At 28.6% G+C, this 19,059-nt stretch overlaps 1 protein-coding gene across 1 annotated transcript; it reads left to right on the forward strand.

The window, feature by feature from the left end:
• Window positions 1-3,645: 3,645 nt before the first annotated feature.
• LOC113363627 (zinc finger protein 184-like) lies at window positions 3,646-14,652 on the forward strand. Its single transcript, XM_026606116.1, has 11 exons — window positions 3,646-3,872; window positions 5,371-5,541; window positions 5,681-5,984; window positions 7,043-7,334; window positions 8,121-8,343; window positions 8,458-8,647; window positions 9,521-9,626; window positions 11,189-11,319; window positions 11,403-11,930; window positions 12,910-13,237; window positions 14,385-14,652. Exons 1-11 carry the CDS (start codon window positions 3,717-3,719, stop codon window positions 14,638-14,640), a joined length of 2,685 nt encoding a protein of 894 aa, XP_026461901.1. The 5' UTR covers window positions 3,646-3,716; the 3' UTR covers window positions 14,641-14,652.
• Window positions 14,653-19,059: the final 4,407 nt, after the last annotated feature.

Here is a 19,059-nt window from a genome sequence, read left to right on the forward strand (position 1 = left end):
ATTGTGCAAATTTGACACAAATGAAGAGACTTACTTCATTAGTAAAAAAAAATTATTCTCACGATCTGGAAAATAAATGCACGAACGATTACATTAACACGAGTTTTATAAAAGGTTTTAAAATAATAATGGACGAGATTCAGAGATAGGAATGGTTGATTTAGATTGTAATTTGTACTATTTGGAACAAGTTGCATTAACCTATAAGAAATGATTTATTATTAATTGAGGTGTACGAAAATATTACGAAAATTTAACGCATTTACAACACAATACATATGAAAAATTAAAGCCAATGAATTTAGCTATTCTCTTTTATTTATTTCGTGTAGCTTTTTATATTATTTTGGTATGACTTTTAAAATATCTAATGTAATTCAAACTTTTAAGTTAGTTTTGCCTTAGGGCCAAGTTAGTTACATAAACTTTCTGATACGTGTAAATAATCGGCTTAATGATTAAGATAAAAATGAATCATTAATTACATATTGATTTTTTACTGATTAAGCCTTAATCAGTAAAAAATCAATATGTAATTTATGATTCATTTTTAAGTATAACCAGTATTGTAGAGTATTATATGAGCATTATCATGTGAGGCTATTCAATTTGATCAAATTATTCAAACATGTTGGGTTACGTAGGGGGTGGGCATTAGTAATTTCAGTATGTTTGTTAAGACCAGAAACTACTGTCATACAAGGTTTCATTAAAATTGCCAAAACATGTTTTAACTATCAATTAGACCATGATCTCTATCATCTGTCAAAAATCTATATATATAAAAATTAATGTATGTCTGTGTGTGTATGTTCTGTATTCATAAATCATACGTTCCATTGCTGTGAAAATTTTGGAAACTATTAGATATGTACCCGGACAGGTTTTCAGATATTTTGATTGACCTCACGTGGAGGTTGGCCGCACCGTTTTTTTTCATTTTTTTTGGTCAATTTTCATTTTTATATAATGCGTATATAACAACACATTTAACGCTAAATTTTCAACCTACTATCACAAAAATCCTATTTTGTATGAATTATTATATAATAGTAATTACATAATTTTTATAAACCATGCATCCGATCCCCGTGAAAATTTCGGTAAATTTTAGTATTCCCGGACGCCCTGATTTTTTTTATTAAATTTTCATTGTCATTTTTTAATGTCTTTATAATGCTTATATTAAAAATACATATAGCCCTAAGTTATCACCAACTTACCACAAGCCCCTATTTTGTAATAATTATTATAGCAATTAAATTATTTTTTATAAACCATACTACCAATCGGCGTGAAAATATGGGAAATTGTTAGGTATATCCCTGAATAGGTTGTTGCATATTTTGATTTAAGGGTTGGCCACCCCGATTATTTTTTTATTTTTTTGGTCAATTTTTATTTTTTTATGAAGAAACACAAAACTAAATTTTCACTCTCTTTCTACAAACCACTATTTCGTAAGAATTATTATATTAATTATATCATCTATATTATCTTGATTTCTGTCAGTGAACGTTTTTGAATGAATTTCGATTGAGATTTTTCAAAGTTAATGAAAATAGCAAATTTTTATTACGGATTGATCACCTCTAACATTCAAAATCATTAATCATTAATTTTTTGAAGATATATTTTTTTTTGACAGACATTTAATTATATTATATATAGATAAGTAATAGTTTGAGTGAACCAGGGAGATACAGACAGCGTTGAAATAGGTGGAGGAGTGCGGCAAGGATGCTGTATATCATCGATCCTATTCAACCTGTACGGGTATGGCTCGTCAACGAGACACTTTAAGGCGCAGGAGATTTTTCGATTGGAGGAAGAAGAATCACCACTATAAAGTAAGCTGATGATGTAGTATCATCATAGTAAGTAGTGATATTGAAAAACCAAACCGAGCTGCAAAACATGATAAGCAGAATCGTCGAAGTGGGTAGATGATACGGAATGGAAATCAACCTAGACTAGTCGAAAGTGATGAGAATCACAAAAAGAAACAATTCCTTGAGAATTACGGTAGAGAAAATTGAGAATTGAAAGACGTGAATCATTTCAAATCTCTGTGAAGCATACTGACCAGAGACGGATACTGCACGAAAGAGATCAGGACAAGGATCGCAAGCACCAAGGCAGCATTCACGAAGAAGTGAATGCTACTGACGAGCAAACTGAGTCTCGACTTGCGGTAGAGATTAATAAAGTGCTACCTACGTCTGGAGCATAGCTCTGTGCGGATCGGACACATGGACTCTAAGAAAGGCCGATAAGAACCATCTCGAGAGTTTTGAAATGTGGTGCTGGAGACGAATGGAAAAAATAAAGTGGACAGACAAAAAAACAAATGAAGAAGTCCTGAGAATAGCTAAGAAAGGACTCTACTGAGCACATATCTGAGAACAAATTGGATCGGACCTCTTTTGCAAAAAGAGTGCCTCCTACACGACGTCGTCGAGGGTAAAATAGAAGGAACAAAAGGAGTGGGAAAATACAGGAAACTGAAACTCGAAGCACAGGATCAAAAAGTATGTAAGCAGAAGTTTGGAAAGGAAAATACATGAAATAATAGGAAATAATGGTAATGAGAATGATAGACGAAGGGTAAGGAAATCATTTATTTGTGGTGGCTCTTACACGATGTACCTGCCTTCGGGCAGACTACCATTTATTATTATTATTATAATTATACAGGGTGCTTCAAAAAAATGTATACACACTTTGAACTTCCATAGAAAATTTATTTACCGTTCTACAAAGTTAAATTTCAGGAAAATGGCAAGCTGAAAGTCCAATGTAAATGAAACATAAATAACAAATGTTAATGAAAACTCGATTGCCCCCCTGCGTCCTATCCACTGGCCTGACAAATTTTGATCCAAGTAAGATCGTACGTCCCTGTCGTCCCTGTCAGTCTCTGTGATAGTGCGGGGCTAAATGATGCTACCCATAAATCCCGGTTCACGTTTCACCATCTCCTGAATCCATTCACAAAATTGCAACCTTGTGATGTACAGAATCAGTGGTGACTCGTACTCAGAATTGTATTGATGATGCAGGTCACCAATTTGAACAGTATTAATATTTGTTATTTATGTTTCATTTACATTGGCTTTCTATTTTCCTGAAATTTAACTTTGAAACTGAAATTTTCTATGGAAGTTCAAAGTGTGTATGCATTTGAAGCACCCTGTATATAGATACGGCGGAATTAAAAAGTAAATATAAATATAAAAATAAATATAAATATAGGGTAAATCTGAAAAAAATCATTTTATTTAATTGTTTTATGATATGCATTGTTAGTCTGATTTTAAATTCAACAGATTTATAATTGTTTTCTATGGGTATGCTAAAATGTACAGATATGCAAATATTTTCAATTACGATTTTTTGCAATTACTATAACTTACCCTACGAGACGTTAATAAAGAAAATAAACCGTACCTTTATTTAAAATAGTTTTTTCAATTGTGTATAGATTTATCTGAATCAAAACAAATATGAAGTAAATAACTCGGTTTTGTTTAATATAATGAGTCGCCATCTTTGGTCAATAATACGAAAGAACAGCAGGTGACAAGGGCGAAGCCGTTCACCATTTTGTCACTCGCCAAGTCATGGCGTCTAGCTAAGCGAATATCCCGTGCAATTGGTGTTTTAATTTTAATTAGTGGAAAACTCCTTTCGAGGCGTTGAAAACCGCTAAGAAAATGGAGGAAAAACGCGAAGAATTATGCTTGAAGCGAATCTGTCGGTTCTGCATGACCCAGGAAGAACCATTGACAAACATATTTGAAAAGGATTCACCCGCAGAAAATAACGCGGTGCCGTTGCCTTTACAGATTATGGCTTGCGTTTCTGTTGAGGTATTACTGAAATTAATGATTTAGTTAATTGATTTATTTTTCGTTTTAAGTTTGCGCAAAAACGTAAACAGACTGTTTTGTTTGTATGGTTTGCTTCTCTAATCTTGGAAATGACATTTTAACTTTGCGCCATCGAATTAAGAAATGGTTTGTTTACTAAGTGGGTATTTTTACCTTTAATTCGCTAATGGTAATGGTACTTTTGTTTATAATAATATACTAAAAATATTAATGCTCAAATAAGCACTTTGATCACAATTGGCCTTTCTCACTCATCTACCATGAGTTTTCCAGTTACTAAATTCAGTACATGTTTGTTTTATTAGAAACTAATGTTTCTGTTAAATTTGCATGTTTACAAATATTACTTATTTATTATTTAGCATTTTCTTATGAAGAATATGACATCATAAAAGGAATTAGGAAGGAATATGAAGGCATAAAAGTTTAATTAACTAAGATGCTCATCGACTTACAATTTAGCTTAAGGGCAAGGAATGATACTTTTTGCATTATGCATTGAGAGAATTATATATATATATATAGAAGTTTTTGTTCAAACGGCATATTCATTACCATCTGAAATAATTATTACATATTTATACATATATGTATGTATATATATATATATATATATATATATATATAATTGCATTTATAATGCTGATAAAATTAATTAGAAAAAGCATAAAAGTGGGTCTACATTATAAAAGATTTACTCACCTGAAATTTGTTTTGCTTTTGAGCTGAATAATTTATTCAAAGGTCTGGGATCAAAATATAATTCATTAGTTATGTTCTGCGAATCTTCTGTTTTGAATTTTATATTTGCTCAAACTATTTATTAAATTTTTGGTGACAATTTATTTCTATTCGGAATCTAATGTTTCAAACTTATTTGGTACAAATATATTTATATAATATTCATATCACTATATTTACAATTTGGATCTACTACAACTAATACATAATATCAAATTTATATTTGAAACTTGGAGAAAATCTTTTCATAATGAAGGAATGAATTGTAACAACTTGAATGAATGAATGATCTCAAATAAGGCATTAATATTAAAGGTTTAATTTAATAAGTTGCTCAATTGTTTGAGCAGTTTTAATGACTGTATAACATTCTCAACTTTTTATTTATATTTACAGCACAATATTGGCTAGTTTTTTTTCTTTAATTTTATTCAAGCAAATATTTCTTCAGCCTAAAAGTAGTTAGTCATTACAATACAATTATCAAATCATTTTAAAACAAAGGTGAATAAATTATAATTAATTATGTGACAGCATTTGCATTCATTTTTATAGCAAATCTTGAAAAAGATTATATTAATATTGAAATTTAATTTTGCTCAAAAATAATCTACATTACTAAAAATTTTCAACATATCGCAGAATTGAATTCAATTTTTTTCAATGATTTAATGATTTAATGATTTATTCAATGTTGATACTATTGTAATATTGTTTCATCTTATTTTTTTTATAGGTCTTTTATAATGATGGAATGCCAAGGACTATATGTAGCCCATGCAGAATATTGATGGATAGATCTTATCGATTCAAACAAATTTGCAAACAGAGTGATAGTGCTTTGAGGCAATATCCAAACACTGGAGTTTGGCCTGAACCAATAAGTTTGCCGGATGATATTTTTGAGGTATTCAAATTTGACAGAAATTAAAACGTTAATTTGAATTATATATTAGTTTTTTTCCAATAATTGATGTTGAAGATGATGATAAAACTTTCAAGTTATACAATATAATATTGTTGTTAATAAAATTTTCTTCATTCAGACAATACAGGTGCAAAATCGAAAACGTGGTATTGATGAGGTGGAAGAGGATTCCAATGAGACTGCAGAGGAGAACCCTCCTTCACCAAAGCAGGTTAAAACCTATGTGGAGCTCAAACCAGTGACAAGGAATAGAAATAGGACTGAAAACAAAGCAACTAAGAATGATGAAAATAAACCAAAAATTTTGAATCTACAAGCTGGAACTACTACTACAGAAGTATCTAAAGTTTTAAAAATCGAACGCAGAAGTACATTGAACGATGGAAATACAGAACAATATGTGCTCAAGGAAGATTTCTATGGTACATATTTATGTTGTTAATTTGAGATAGTAAAAATTTTTTTCCATGCAATATTAGGGTAAGGTGGGCATGTTCTTTCATACCCCCCTGTTATAATGCAAATAACTATGATTGTTTATATTTATAATGTTAATATGCAGTTTAGACAAGTTTATAAGCATCCAACTTTAAATAGTTGTCAACATCCAAAAGGTATGGGCAGTTTTCATACAGAAGAAAAATTCCAGGTCTCACTATGGTATTTTTTGAGGTCATTTTATAGCATTTTTCTAAAAAAAAAGGATATGCTAATTTTCCACTCTCTAGCTTATCATCTGGCTGAGATATCTCCTTTCTCAAAATCACATTTTGTCACAACTGTAAAAGATATCCAAAAATAAATAATGTGATTCTATTCAGATTGATGCAGACTATATTATTAATAGCAAATATTGCTAAATAATAATTTACTAGTGTGTCAAAAAGTGAAAAAAAAATATCTTTCGAATTTTCGGATAGTAAGGATGGATTGATTTTTAATTAGCTTATTTAGAAAGGCTATTCATTTTTTTGTACTATTCTTGTACTAAAAGACCATTTAATAAAATATAATGAAACAGTTGAAAATCAAATATATACAATGTTAAGATTGTCTACTACTGCGATGTACATATTAACATTAACTATTAGCTAGTTGACGTAACTAATATTTACACCTTACACATAATATAAATGTAAAACTTAATTTTGTAGTTAATTGTGACTTAATTTGTAAAATATGTAAAACATAGATATATTTTTTCCATTTGTTTGTATACTGTTTTTACTGACATCACCATAAACGTAAGTTATTTTCTTATTTATGATTTTGGATATAAAAATAACTTGATGGTATTTATCTGCACCAACTGTACTGAAAGAGTTAATATTGTTTTTATAAAAAAAACTTTCACATTTTACTCCAATTTTCCAGAGAATTAATACTCTCACTCAATTCAACTTTTTTTTTTTGTTGCTCATATAAGATCATGTTCTCACTCAATTTCTACAAAAATCATAAAATTTATTTTATCATTTAGACTATGATGATAGACCAGCTCTTAGCGATGATAATCCCAACAAGCCAACAGTTTGTGTTGAAACTGATGTCTTTCCTTGTGACCATTGCGATAGAAGTTTTCCTCTTCAACAATTATTGGACATCCATATGCGCCGTCATACCAGAGAAAGAAAATATCATTGTGATCAGTGCTCAAAGAGTTTCTTCAGTAAATATGATTTGGCAAAACATGCCAATGTACATAGTGGTGAGAAGCCTTTTACTTGTGTTGAATGTGGGAAGGCATTTGCAAGAGCTACACTCTTACACAGGTAATAATAATAAATAAATAGAAAATTGAAGAGTAAAGCTGTATTTAAATTTTATTATAATAGGCTGTAAAAGTTTAAGATGATGATTGTAATTGTAAATGCTATCAATAATGACTGTTACTGCTGAGTTCAGTGTCTGGAGATTATTTTTAAATATTTGCATTTTTTTTTTTAAATTATTAATCTGTATTCCTAAATTTAGTCATCTTCTCTATAATAAAGGTGAGAGTGTACCAGTAATATGAAAATCTCGCTATAAGAAACTCGGATTTAATGAATAAACCATGCTAATTCCTAGCGTGTTCTATGTAAACCAGATATCGCGTTATATGGTAAACGCGCTGTAAGAAACTCAGAATAGGCACAAAAATTATATCATTTTTTTCATCTTATATGGAGACTAATGCATTCAAAAGACAGAATAACTAATAAGTCGTTTTTATTGAATTGAATTATTCATACATCAAAAAAGAAGTATGAATCATTTTTATTAAATTTATGGGTATATAGGATATGATAAAAAAATTGACTTATTTAGAAAGACAAATGTGCTGTGAAAGAACTCTAAAGCACTACTATACAAATATCGTACACGTCTATGATATAATCTGCCTCGTTTATATTGTGAAAGATAAAATGCTCTATAATAAATCTTATATTAAAGCCTCTTATAATATCTAGTTATTAGAGTCATTCGTGTTTTTCTTATTTAGTGTCTTTATTGATTTTCAAATAAGGTTAATTTATGTTTTGAATAGTTTTATTCTATATATTTCTGCTTTCTAGGCATGAAAAAGTGCATGTAGACACTCCCAAGTTCTTATGCAGCACATGTGATAAAACATTTTTATCATTAAACGAACTAGATAGACATGAAAGTAATCATCGCAAGACAAGAATGTTTGAATGTAAAGAGTGCAATAAGACGTTTGCATATAAGCAGGGATTGGAACGTCATTCATTTGTACATGCTGAAGCTAAACCTCATCAGTGTCATTACTGCAATGAGGTAAGAACTAATAACAAAGAAGGACTAATTTTATTAGAAATCATTTTCATTAGTTTTATATAAATATTTGTTGAAAATTAGTAATTAATTGTATATAAATTTATTATTTCTCAGAGTTTTACAACTGATGGTAAATTAGCAAGGCACATTCGCAGACATGCTGGATCAAGGCCCTATCCCTGTAGATATTGTCAGAAATCTTTCTTGCTTTCTCATCACCTGACTAGACATATGAAAACATCTCATGCAAATGAAGATCAGAACAGGCGAAATCGTTCTGAACAAATGATTACTAGAGGATCAGGTAAATGTAACTAACATAAGATTTGTAATCTATTTCAACTATAACATTCAACAGTTTTTTACATTCCCAAAGGAGAAGTTTGTTTTTGCCAGAAAATCCGTCTTGATAATTTCGTTTTCTCGGCGTTCGAAAATCGTTTCAGACCTAATTTGAAAAAGTATATGTGAGATATGTGAGTCGATCTTTCGTCGACGTTTTCTCAAAAAACCCTGAATCGATTTCCAAAATTTAAGAGCCATTATATTATACTCAATAAGGACTTGTGTTGTTTATATTTTGCGAGGCTTTGCAATTTCTTTAGAATGACAACAAAAAACTTCAACCCATTTTAAAATTTAAAAATCGTTTTGAAATTTAATAAAATATATTATGCTGATTAATTCAAGTAATGATAGACGGGGCTGTTTCTTTGTAATTAAATGTTAAAAAAAATATTTTTTGGTATTTTTTAATGAAATATACCATGACAATAGAGTCTAAAGCCTAATTGAGCATCCTAAAATATTATAGTTCTATGAACAGCAATTAAATTATAAAATTTTATTATGGTTTGAAATAATGGACTAATAATAAGTAGTATTTGCAATATTATTTATTAAATTAACATAAGTTTTTTTTTTAAAGATATTAATTAGTAATCGTACTTGATTAATTCTTTGTGAAAGCAAAGTTTTATTTTCAAAATTAATTTAAACATCTTATTTAAATAGCCTAAAAAGTTTAAAAGCTCAAAACAGTTTAAAAGCTAAATATCATTTTTTTATTGATAAATTTGATTATTAATATTAATAAATTATTGATAATTAATTTTATTGATAAATGGGAACTTTCATTGATGTTAAACTTAATCACTTACTTTATTGATTTAAACAGGTGCAAAAAATACTAATTCTCAATCGCCAGAAGCACGGAGACCTCGTCCTAGGATTCCAAAGGTTGAGCAGATAGATGAATTCAAATGTGATGAGTGCGATATGAGGTAAGATATTTCAGATAACCATTTTATTAACTTCCCGAAGGTGAAGATTATGTATTCATAAAAAAATCCGATTCGCTAATTTTATGTTTTCTCGATGTCTTAAATCATTCTGAATCAAATGAGACCAAATTTGGAAAACGTATGTGTTTGTGTACGCGTGTGTGCGTGTATGTGAACATATTTTTTGCCGTCAATTGACGTTTTTTCAAAAACTACTGAACCGATTTCAAAAATTTAAAATCCATTCGATATATCTCGATAAGGACTAGCGTTTATCAATTTTGCGCGACGATCAGCCAAGCCGTTTCTTTGTAAATAGCATCACAATGAAAAAAAATCGTCCACGTTTTAGCCCGCAATTCTGAATCGATTATGAAAATTCAAAAACCGTTTGAAAGATATTAGTTGGGAATGATACCGATTACTTTTAGGTGAAAATCTACCGAGACGGTTTCTTGTAATTAACTATTGAAAAAAAATTTAAGCCGATTGTCATGGAACTTGTTTTGGCGATATATATCATGGTCTTATATTACTTACTGAAATATTACGGTCTTACGACAAGCAGTTTAACTTTAAAAATACATCAAAGTTTGAGTAAACGAGTAGTTTTTTTGACGTTTGTTAAAATTAAAATTAGACGACTTACTTAATATAACGATAGAGTGTTCGTTCGTTTTCATTGATGTGTAATACATCCACTCGGATATATATATATTTTATTGATTAAGTCGTTTATATACACATATCTGGAAGTTCATGTAACTTGCCTCAAGGCAAAATACCAATACCAACTAGTTTTACTTTTAGTGATGTTCATAATATTTACTTAATATTCTGTTGCAAAGCTTAGGCCCAAAATAAATGTTTTACTTAATTTACAAAGCAGTATGTTGCAGATTATGTTAGGAATGATATGTGATATGTAGAATAGTGATTTGCTTCAGTGTCCTTATTTTTGGACCCCCCCTTCCCCTTGGTGATACATGGCGATATTCAAAATTAACCCCCCCCTCCTCCACCAAACATCACGTGTATTTTTAGATACGTGAAAAAACTAATTTTTTAGATTTATTTTTGAAAATGTTTGAATATTTTTCAAAAAATCCCTCCCTCCCCCACGTGATATTTTGTGATTTTTTGTCAAACCCCCCTCCCCCTAAAAACCTCACGTGATTAATAGACGCCCCCTTAAGCCATGAAAAAAGAATTTGGAATAATAGGTTCATTTTTTGGGGCATACACCGTGTTCGTTTTATGTTGAATAATGTATAATATTTAAATTATTTGGCAAAAATAACTCATTTTTTTGGCAAATCTATACAAAATTGAATAGCCTGTAAAGAGTTCATAACAATATAAGGCTGTACATCAACTCGATATACTTTTATAAATCACTTAAATTAATACATCTATTGATGTTTTATTGATTAAGTTAGTTATTTATGGATATTGGTAAGTTCAAGAAACTTGCCCTAAGGCAAAATGTCACTTACACCTACACCTGTATTATATATATTAGTATATTCAATTATTTGCAAAACTGCTAATATAACTTTTAGGTTTGAAACGAATGATGAATTAATATATCACTCTGCTGTTCACGCCACACAAAGCTTGACCTGCCCATTATGTAATGAGAAATTTACAGATTTGGATTCATGCACCGAACATATAAAATCACATACAGAAGGTAATTGATAATGTCTTTATATACAATAAATAATGGTTTTTATAATTTTAAATATAATGGTTATTAATTGATTTTGTTTATAGGTGAACAACATCCTTGTGAATTCTGCGATCTCATATTCAACACTGAGGAACAAATGTTAGAACATTCAGAAAATGCGCATCAGGGCGATGAAGATGAAGAAAATACAAACGATGGTGAAATGGGTATTCACAATATCAAGGAAGAAGTCATTGAGGAATCGGTTCCAGAGGAAGGTGAAGAGAATGAAGGTGAAATGTTTGAAGACCCTCTTCGAATTTTAAATTCAATTACAAAATTGAATAGCAATAAAACTAAAAATAACAAACAAGATGGAAATAATAAAATTAATAAAGAAGCAACAAGTGGTTCTGAATCACAACCAGTTAGAAGAAGTATGAGGTCAGGTCGAAAAGATTATGCTAAGATGTTGAAATTGGATGATGAAGCAGATTCTGAGGAGGAAGAAGAGGAAATCGATGATGGACAAATACAAGACGAAGATAGTGAGAGTGATGTTGTTTTAGAGAAAATTAAGAAGAAAACGGATGGCAAATCTTTTGATGGGAATAAAAATACTAAAACTGAAGGTATGTTGATTATTAATAATTATATTAATAACTATATCATTTGATTAACCACTTTGGTACGGCGCCTACTATGTCCACGAAGCTTCGCTCACAGCCGGCGTACTACACCGGGGTACCATTAACTTTACGCGCGGATGTACTGGCTCTGGTTTGTTCAATTTTTCAATGTGTTCCACAAATTAGATTTGAACAATATTTGCAGTTCTAAAAGAAAAAACAACAGGCTTTCGGATAACGCCAATAAGAAAGTAATTAAACAAAACGCACTATCCGAAAACATTAATTGAAAAAATATTTTATCCTTTTTAGCTAATAATAAATGATTATTTAGTATCAATTAATCTACATTATGTGGTCTAAGCCAATGTGAGTAGAATCATGTAATTTCTTTTTTGATATGGTTACTCCAAAAAATTAGTTTGCAAAAGTGTCCCTTTAGCATATTTTCAATGGTATAAGGTGAGAATCAAAGTTGAAGTTTGGCATATCGGATGTTTTCAAAAAGACCTTCAACATAGCGTATAAATTATTCAGATACAAGGGTGGAGCCGATTATGTGTAACAATGCGCTCATACCCTTGTACATTGTGACTATTATGTACTCGACTGGTAGACCCTTGCAACCGTCTGAATGGTCTGCCTATTTACATATACTTTCTGAACAGTTAAAAGAATACACCCTCAAAATTTGAGCCTTGTGGGAGTAAGTTATGAAAAATTTTTTTTTGACGATTTTCAAAAATTGATGGGATGATAACGCAACCGCGGAATGACTGCCAGGCTGGTACTTTCTTGATGGACCGATAATAAAATATCATTGAAAAAAAATCTAGCTTTGTGAAAACAGGTTTTAGTCAACTAGCTCTAAGACTATCAAGTGAACTTGCCGCTTGTACCGAAGTGGTTATTCAGCAATTTTTATACGAATATAGTCTTCCTATCATTATGATATTCTCTAAATTGTCTTTTTATTCACCAGCTCCTAGAATATTAAATTCAACTCTCAAGACCACCATGAACGCAATACCCGAAGAGAAAAAAATACTTAACAAAAATATCAAACAAATGACACCAAGATCAACTAATCCTCCAAGGTTATTGAATCCTGGTGTAGCCAAAGTTAGTGAAACTGCACCTGAAAAGCAAAATGTATCAAAATCTATAGATTTACCACAAGTATCAGATGAAGATAAGAAGAATACAACATTAAGCTTGAAAGGAGATGAACCGAATGAAAATAATATAACTATAAGTTCTACACCTGCCAAGTTGACTAAAGCACAGCTGGCAAATGTTCCTAGACAAAGGTAAAGATTTTTAATTATATCACTCTATATGAATGTTATTTAAAATAAATGCATTACTGATTGTTGAACCGATTTCAACAATTTAAATGTCATTTGATTTAACTCCATAAGAACTAACGTTTATAAGTTTTGTGCGACGATCGGCGCAGCCATTTCGTTGTAATCAACAAAAAAGTGTATAATTTTTTGTCCATGTTTTAGCTCACAATTTTGAATTGATTTTAAAAATTCAAAAACTGTTTGAAAAATATTATTGGGAATCGCGGTGATTAATTTTTGGTAAATATCGGCCGAGCCGTTTCTTCGTAATTAAATTTTGAAAAAAAAATTTGACGATTTTGATGTGTCTTTGTATAACGCTAGATTTCGTAGTCTGAAATTACATATCAGGTCTATGATAGGTAGTTGAATTATAAAATTTTATCAAAGGTTGGAATATCACTATGAGCTTGAGCGATTCGAATCAAAATCAAAAGGTTACAGCTACTTATTACAGTTGACGTTCATACATAAATAGAAAACATTATTTGAACACGAAATCAATGAAGTGAAATGTGTTAAACAAATTAATTTAATTTATACAATTACGAATACTATAAGTATCTTTAGAAGAGATCAATTGGAAATCATATTGTTTATTTTTTGTGAAAGTGAAAATGCTATATTCCAATTAACCAGTTGAATATTTTATCTTAATAGCTCAATTTAAATTCTTATTGATTAAGTTGATTATGTATATATATGATTATGATTATGTATATCGGGAAGTTCATGCAACTCATCTTAAGGTAAAATACTGCTTCCTGTTTGTTTACAAGATATCAGTTGGAAATAGAATTAGTTTTTAATGAAATAGAAAATTTTATTTGCAAAATAAATCATTGAAAATTTCTTCTCGACAATGTTGAATATTGCTAATCTATTAACATTGATAATGTTAATTATTAACAAATATCAGGAAGTTTACGCTCAGTTTTAATTGTTCTTAATTAAATTATGGTTTTATTTGGTTCTGGTTATTTATTTCAACTAGCAAACAAATATTTGAAGTAAGTAAAATAATTTTCACAGTAAGTAGTATATAGCTTTAAAACTTAACAAAGCTCTGGTAACAATATCCATTCATTCTTATTTGTTTATATTTTAGAACCGAGATAGTGAAAATGAAAATAGGCGACAAAATGGTAAAAGTGCAGAAGATCATAATGACTAAATCAGAAGTGCAAGCAATGGCTCGTCAAGGCAAAATTGAAATGAAAGGTGGAGCTATGGTTCTAAAACAAGGAGCCAAGATTGTAAAGCCTTTAGCTGCTAATAGTAAAAGTGCCGAAGAAAGTTCAAGTACTGCCAAAGCAAATGTAGCTACTGAAGATGGTGAGAAGCAGACTGTTGAAACTCATTAAATAAATAAACTATGGGATAGATTTTTGCAATTTCGAGATATTTGGAAAGTTATCTCATTCTATTTTTATCAAATATCATGTTTGTTCATGCAATACATTGTTGTTATAATGTATTTAAAAAACAAAGCATACCTTTGGGTAAAATGATATATTTGTAATTTTATTTTATTTTAATTCAGACTTGAATTAATCTTCTTTGCGCTTCAATTTTTAGCTAAACGAAAGTACAAATTGTACAATTGAACCTTTTATTTTTAATGTTTTATAAATATTGTGTTAGCTAATTAGTTCGTGAAATATATATTTTTGTATTAGGTTGGTCAAACGTGTGCATAAGATGCTTTTTTATTTCAAATGTTTCTTTAAGGAAAATATGTGAAATTTTAACATTTTATTGATAATATTCACAGAAAAACTATTTTGTATGTAATAATCTTTCTTCGTATTGTTAAAAAATTTAGATTTAGATAGTTTAATATTATATATATATATATATATATATATAAAAGAATATATGTACATAGGTTTTTAGATGTTTTATCTTAATAGTTTTTTTTTTATTTTTATTAACACTCACAGCTAGTTCGAAAACTAAACTGATTTATTAGTTTTGCACTACAATTTTTCTATGCTACTTTCTAACTAGCTTTAATTGTAAAATATACTGAAAAATTTATATTCTGTTTACTGAAAATAGTAAAAATTTATTTGTTATATATACAAAATTATTTGCTAAATACATGTTGGCTGAAATTATTGCAATTTGCCGTAAAAATTATAATAATTTTGAAAAATTGTAACATCTGCAAAACTAATAAACGAATTATTTAATCATCCATTGGTTGTAGATATACAACCAGAAATATTGCTTTCGATTAAAATTAAATATATAATAAAAAAAGAAATTGATTTTCTTGTATTTTAATTACTAAAAATGAATTTTAGCATGGATTTTAAAAGAAATGAATTACAAATTTGTAATGGATGTATTTAAGCAGCTAATTCGTTGAACTAAAAATGAAAAACCAATTTTTGTCTTCTTCATTTATATATGTCTTGACTCTTGATATTTGTCATCATTCTCAATCTAAATTATAATTTGTTTTGCACAATGAATACAATTATAAACATATTATAACATTTAGTTGAAACTACTTACTACTACAAACATAACTATTATTTTAAAATAAAATATGAATATTTTAAAATAGTAATTGTTGCTCTGTTTTTCGTTAATTAAATTTTTCACATTGAAAAAATATTTGCCATTTATATTTAAATTATGATTTTTTAAAAGTAATGTGTTAATTTTATTGTATTATTTGAATATAAATTTATTGAATGATGACACATATCAAGTGTCAAAGCGCGTAAAGAGATCAAAATTTATCTGCCATTTTAAATCTGAGAAATTGTCTGCTATTAAATTTAATATTAAAATATAATTATATATAAACAATTGAATATTGTATAAATATGTATATAGCATACCTTGAACACTTAAAACTTACATTTTACAAGGACCCACCAAAATTAGCTTTATGTAAAAAAATTATAACTTACAAACTATTTGAAGAGCTTACTTTTATATTTATCATCTTAAAAAAATTATTTAGAAAATATAAATTTCTATCAATGTAGGCTCTTGAAATAAAATATAGGTGTTAATTTTTTAGTGTGTATATTGTAGGTCATAGGTATTTTGTAATCAAAATTTTAATGCTGAAAATTAACATAACATAATCTTGTATAATAGCGCATTGCAAAAAATACTATAAATATTACATATATATAATTATATAAATAAGTAATTATGTTTGATTAAAAAGGAAATTATCATTGTGGCTTATGACTCAAAATGTATTTTAACAACAAAGATATAAAAATATTTCAATTTAGAAAGCTTTTAAAGTTTTCGAAATTTTGTCGTTATGTTACATACAATTTTATATGTTCTCTAAATAATATTAAGTATGCATGAATTTAATTTAAGACAATATCATTATCAAACAATTGCTCTAAATATATGGATCAATGTTAATATATCTATAATAGAAATTTAGTAGAATAAAGAGAGCATATGAAAGTAATTGTTATATTTTATTATTTCTAAATAAAATTTAACTAAGGAATTAAGTTTTAAACAAATAGGCTGTTCGATATATAAAAATTATTTTGCTTGAACAACTATACAGAGCCATTACATTCGGATAAGATGACGATTTTCTACAATACCTACAAATTTACTTTCAAGAAAGACAAAAAAATAGAATTGGAAATATTCCATATAATTTTTAACTTGTCGAAGGAGAAGTTTGTTTTCATAAAAAAATTCGATTCGCTAATTTTATGTTTTCTCGACGTTTCAAGCCATCCTGAATTGAATGAGACCAAATTTGAAAAAAAGTACGTGTGTGTATGTAAACATATTTTTACCGTAAATCGACGTTTTCTTAAAAACGACTGGGCCGATTTCAAGAATTTAAAAGCCATTCGGTGTGTCTCGATGAGCACTATCGTTTGTCAGTTTTGCGCAACGATCGGCAGAGCTGTTTCTTTCTTTGTATCTAGCGAAAAAGTGTGAAACTTTTCGTCCACGCTTTAGCTCGCAATCCTGATTCGAGTTTAAAAAATCACAAATTGTTAGAAATATATTCAAGGTAACAATCTGATTAACTTTTAGTCTGATTAACTTTTTTTGCGATAGATATCATAGTCTTCTAGGACATACTGAAATATTACGGCCCTACGACAAGTAGTTGTTTAAAAAAAATCATCAGGTTGAAAAAATATTATAGTCAAAATTTGTGTCAAAAGATAAGTTGTTAAAAAATTTATTAAAAATTGGAATAATAAAGCTACAATTTTAGGACATACAAGTACGTGTCTATACTCCATATAATTAATATAATCACATAATTTAAATGTGTTTGAGAAAATTTTATTGGAAATTGCAATGCTTAGATTTAATTGATAGCAAGAAAAGTAAAAATAAAGTTTTCGCTTTTACTTAAAATCAAATCAATGCGGTTTTCAATTGATATGTTTCAAACAATCTTGAGGTTATTATAACTAATTATTATTTACTACTAATAATTTAAAATGTTTATGTCATAATTATTATTACTATTAATAGTAATTGAATAAATTATAGTGCACATGCACGAACTTGTATATTATAAAAGAGCCGCCCATTATTCCAAACCCTAATGAGTTTTTATAATTAAACCACTTTTTGAAAGTCTAAAATATTTTAGGATGTTTTGTTTGGGCGATGAACTCTACCACAAAAAAGTTGAACTTTTTTTATCATTAATTTCAAACAACTTCTTGACCGATCTTTGCCAAAAACTAATCAGCACGATTTCCAAATGATATCTTTTGCATAGTTTTGAATTTGTTGGAGTTGAAGAAAATTTTTCCACTTTTCTGCGTTTATAAAGAAACGGCTCTGTGGTCTTCCAAAATTAATCAACATGATTTTTTAGTTTCATGGCATTAAAGCTTTTGAAATCGGTTCAGCCTTCTTAAAAAAAAGCGTCGACGGAAGTTCAAAAATCAACTTGCAAACAAAAGCATATACTTTCTCCAAAATTGGTCTCAAACTATTAAGAATAACCATCGAGAAAACATAAAATTAGAATTTTGTTTGTGAAAATATAAACTTTTTCCTTCGGAAAAGTGAATATATGGTGGGGGTGGGTCGAAAGTGAAAGTATTGGTGAAAATATATTTGAAATAAAACATTATTATTTATTTATATTTTTATGATAATGTTTTTCTGTATATTTTTCAAAAACATATACTTTTATTTTAAATGATCAAGCCTGTGTTATTAATAAAACTCGAGTAATTTATATATTTCAAACTTTATTTTTCTTAAAACACAATATATTGTAAGAATCTTATAAGAATAGGCAAATGAATATACCATCTATAATATGTAAGTAATGCTAAATAAATAAAGACAAATAGAATTCTTAATCTTATTAGAATAATAATACCTATTTAGGCATATATAATAGGTATTTAATTACTTAAAATTTAATTCATCGTATACGAAACATCAGTCGATAATTATTTTATAAATACTTATAATAAATCTCTGCAACTTAATAATAAATCAAAAAAAAGATTTACGGTTGAGCCCGATATGTTTATGAAGGCACGATAAGAGAAAACATTTGGACCGTAGGCAGGATTTCAGCTATATTTAATAATCGATGAAATATGAATAAAAATGACCCAAAAATTAAGAGAATTAAGAATTAATTAAATGATATTAATAAAAAAAATTAATAGTGAATACTGGAGCTATATAGTCTTATACAAACTTGATTTTTGTTTTATCCTGAATAGTACATATCCATTGCAAAAAGTATTGAATGAAGAAAAATGAAAATTAGGTCTTGTGACAAA

The sequence above is a fragment of the Ctenocephalides felis genome, unplaced genomic scaffold (assembly GCF_003426905.1).
Source record: "Ctenocephalides felis isolate EL2017-DRISC unplaced genomic scaffold, ASM342690v1 CF-g0.4_SCAFFOLD_00845, whole genome shotgun sequence".
In the NCBI taxonomy this organism is placed as follows: domain Eukaryota; kingdom Metazoa; phylum Arthropoda; class Insecta; order Siphonaptera; family Pulicidae; genus Ctenocephalides; species Ctenocephalides felis.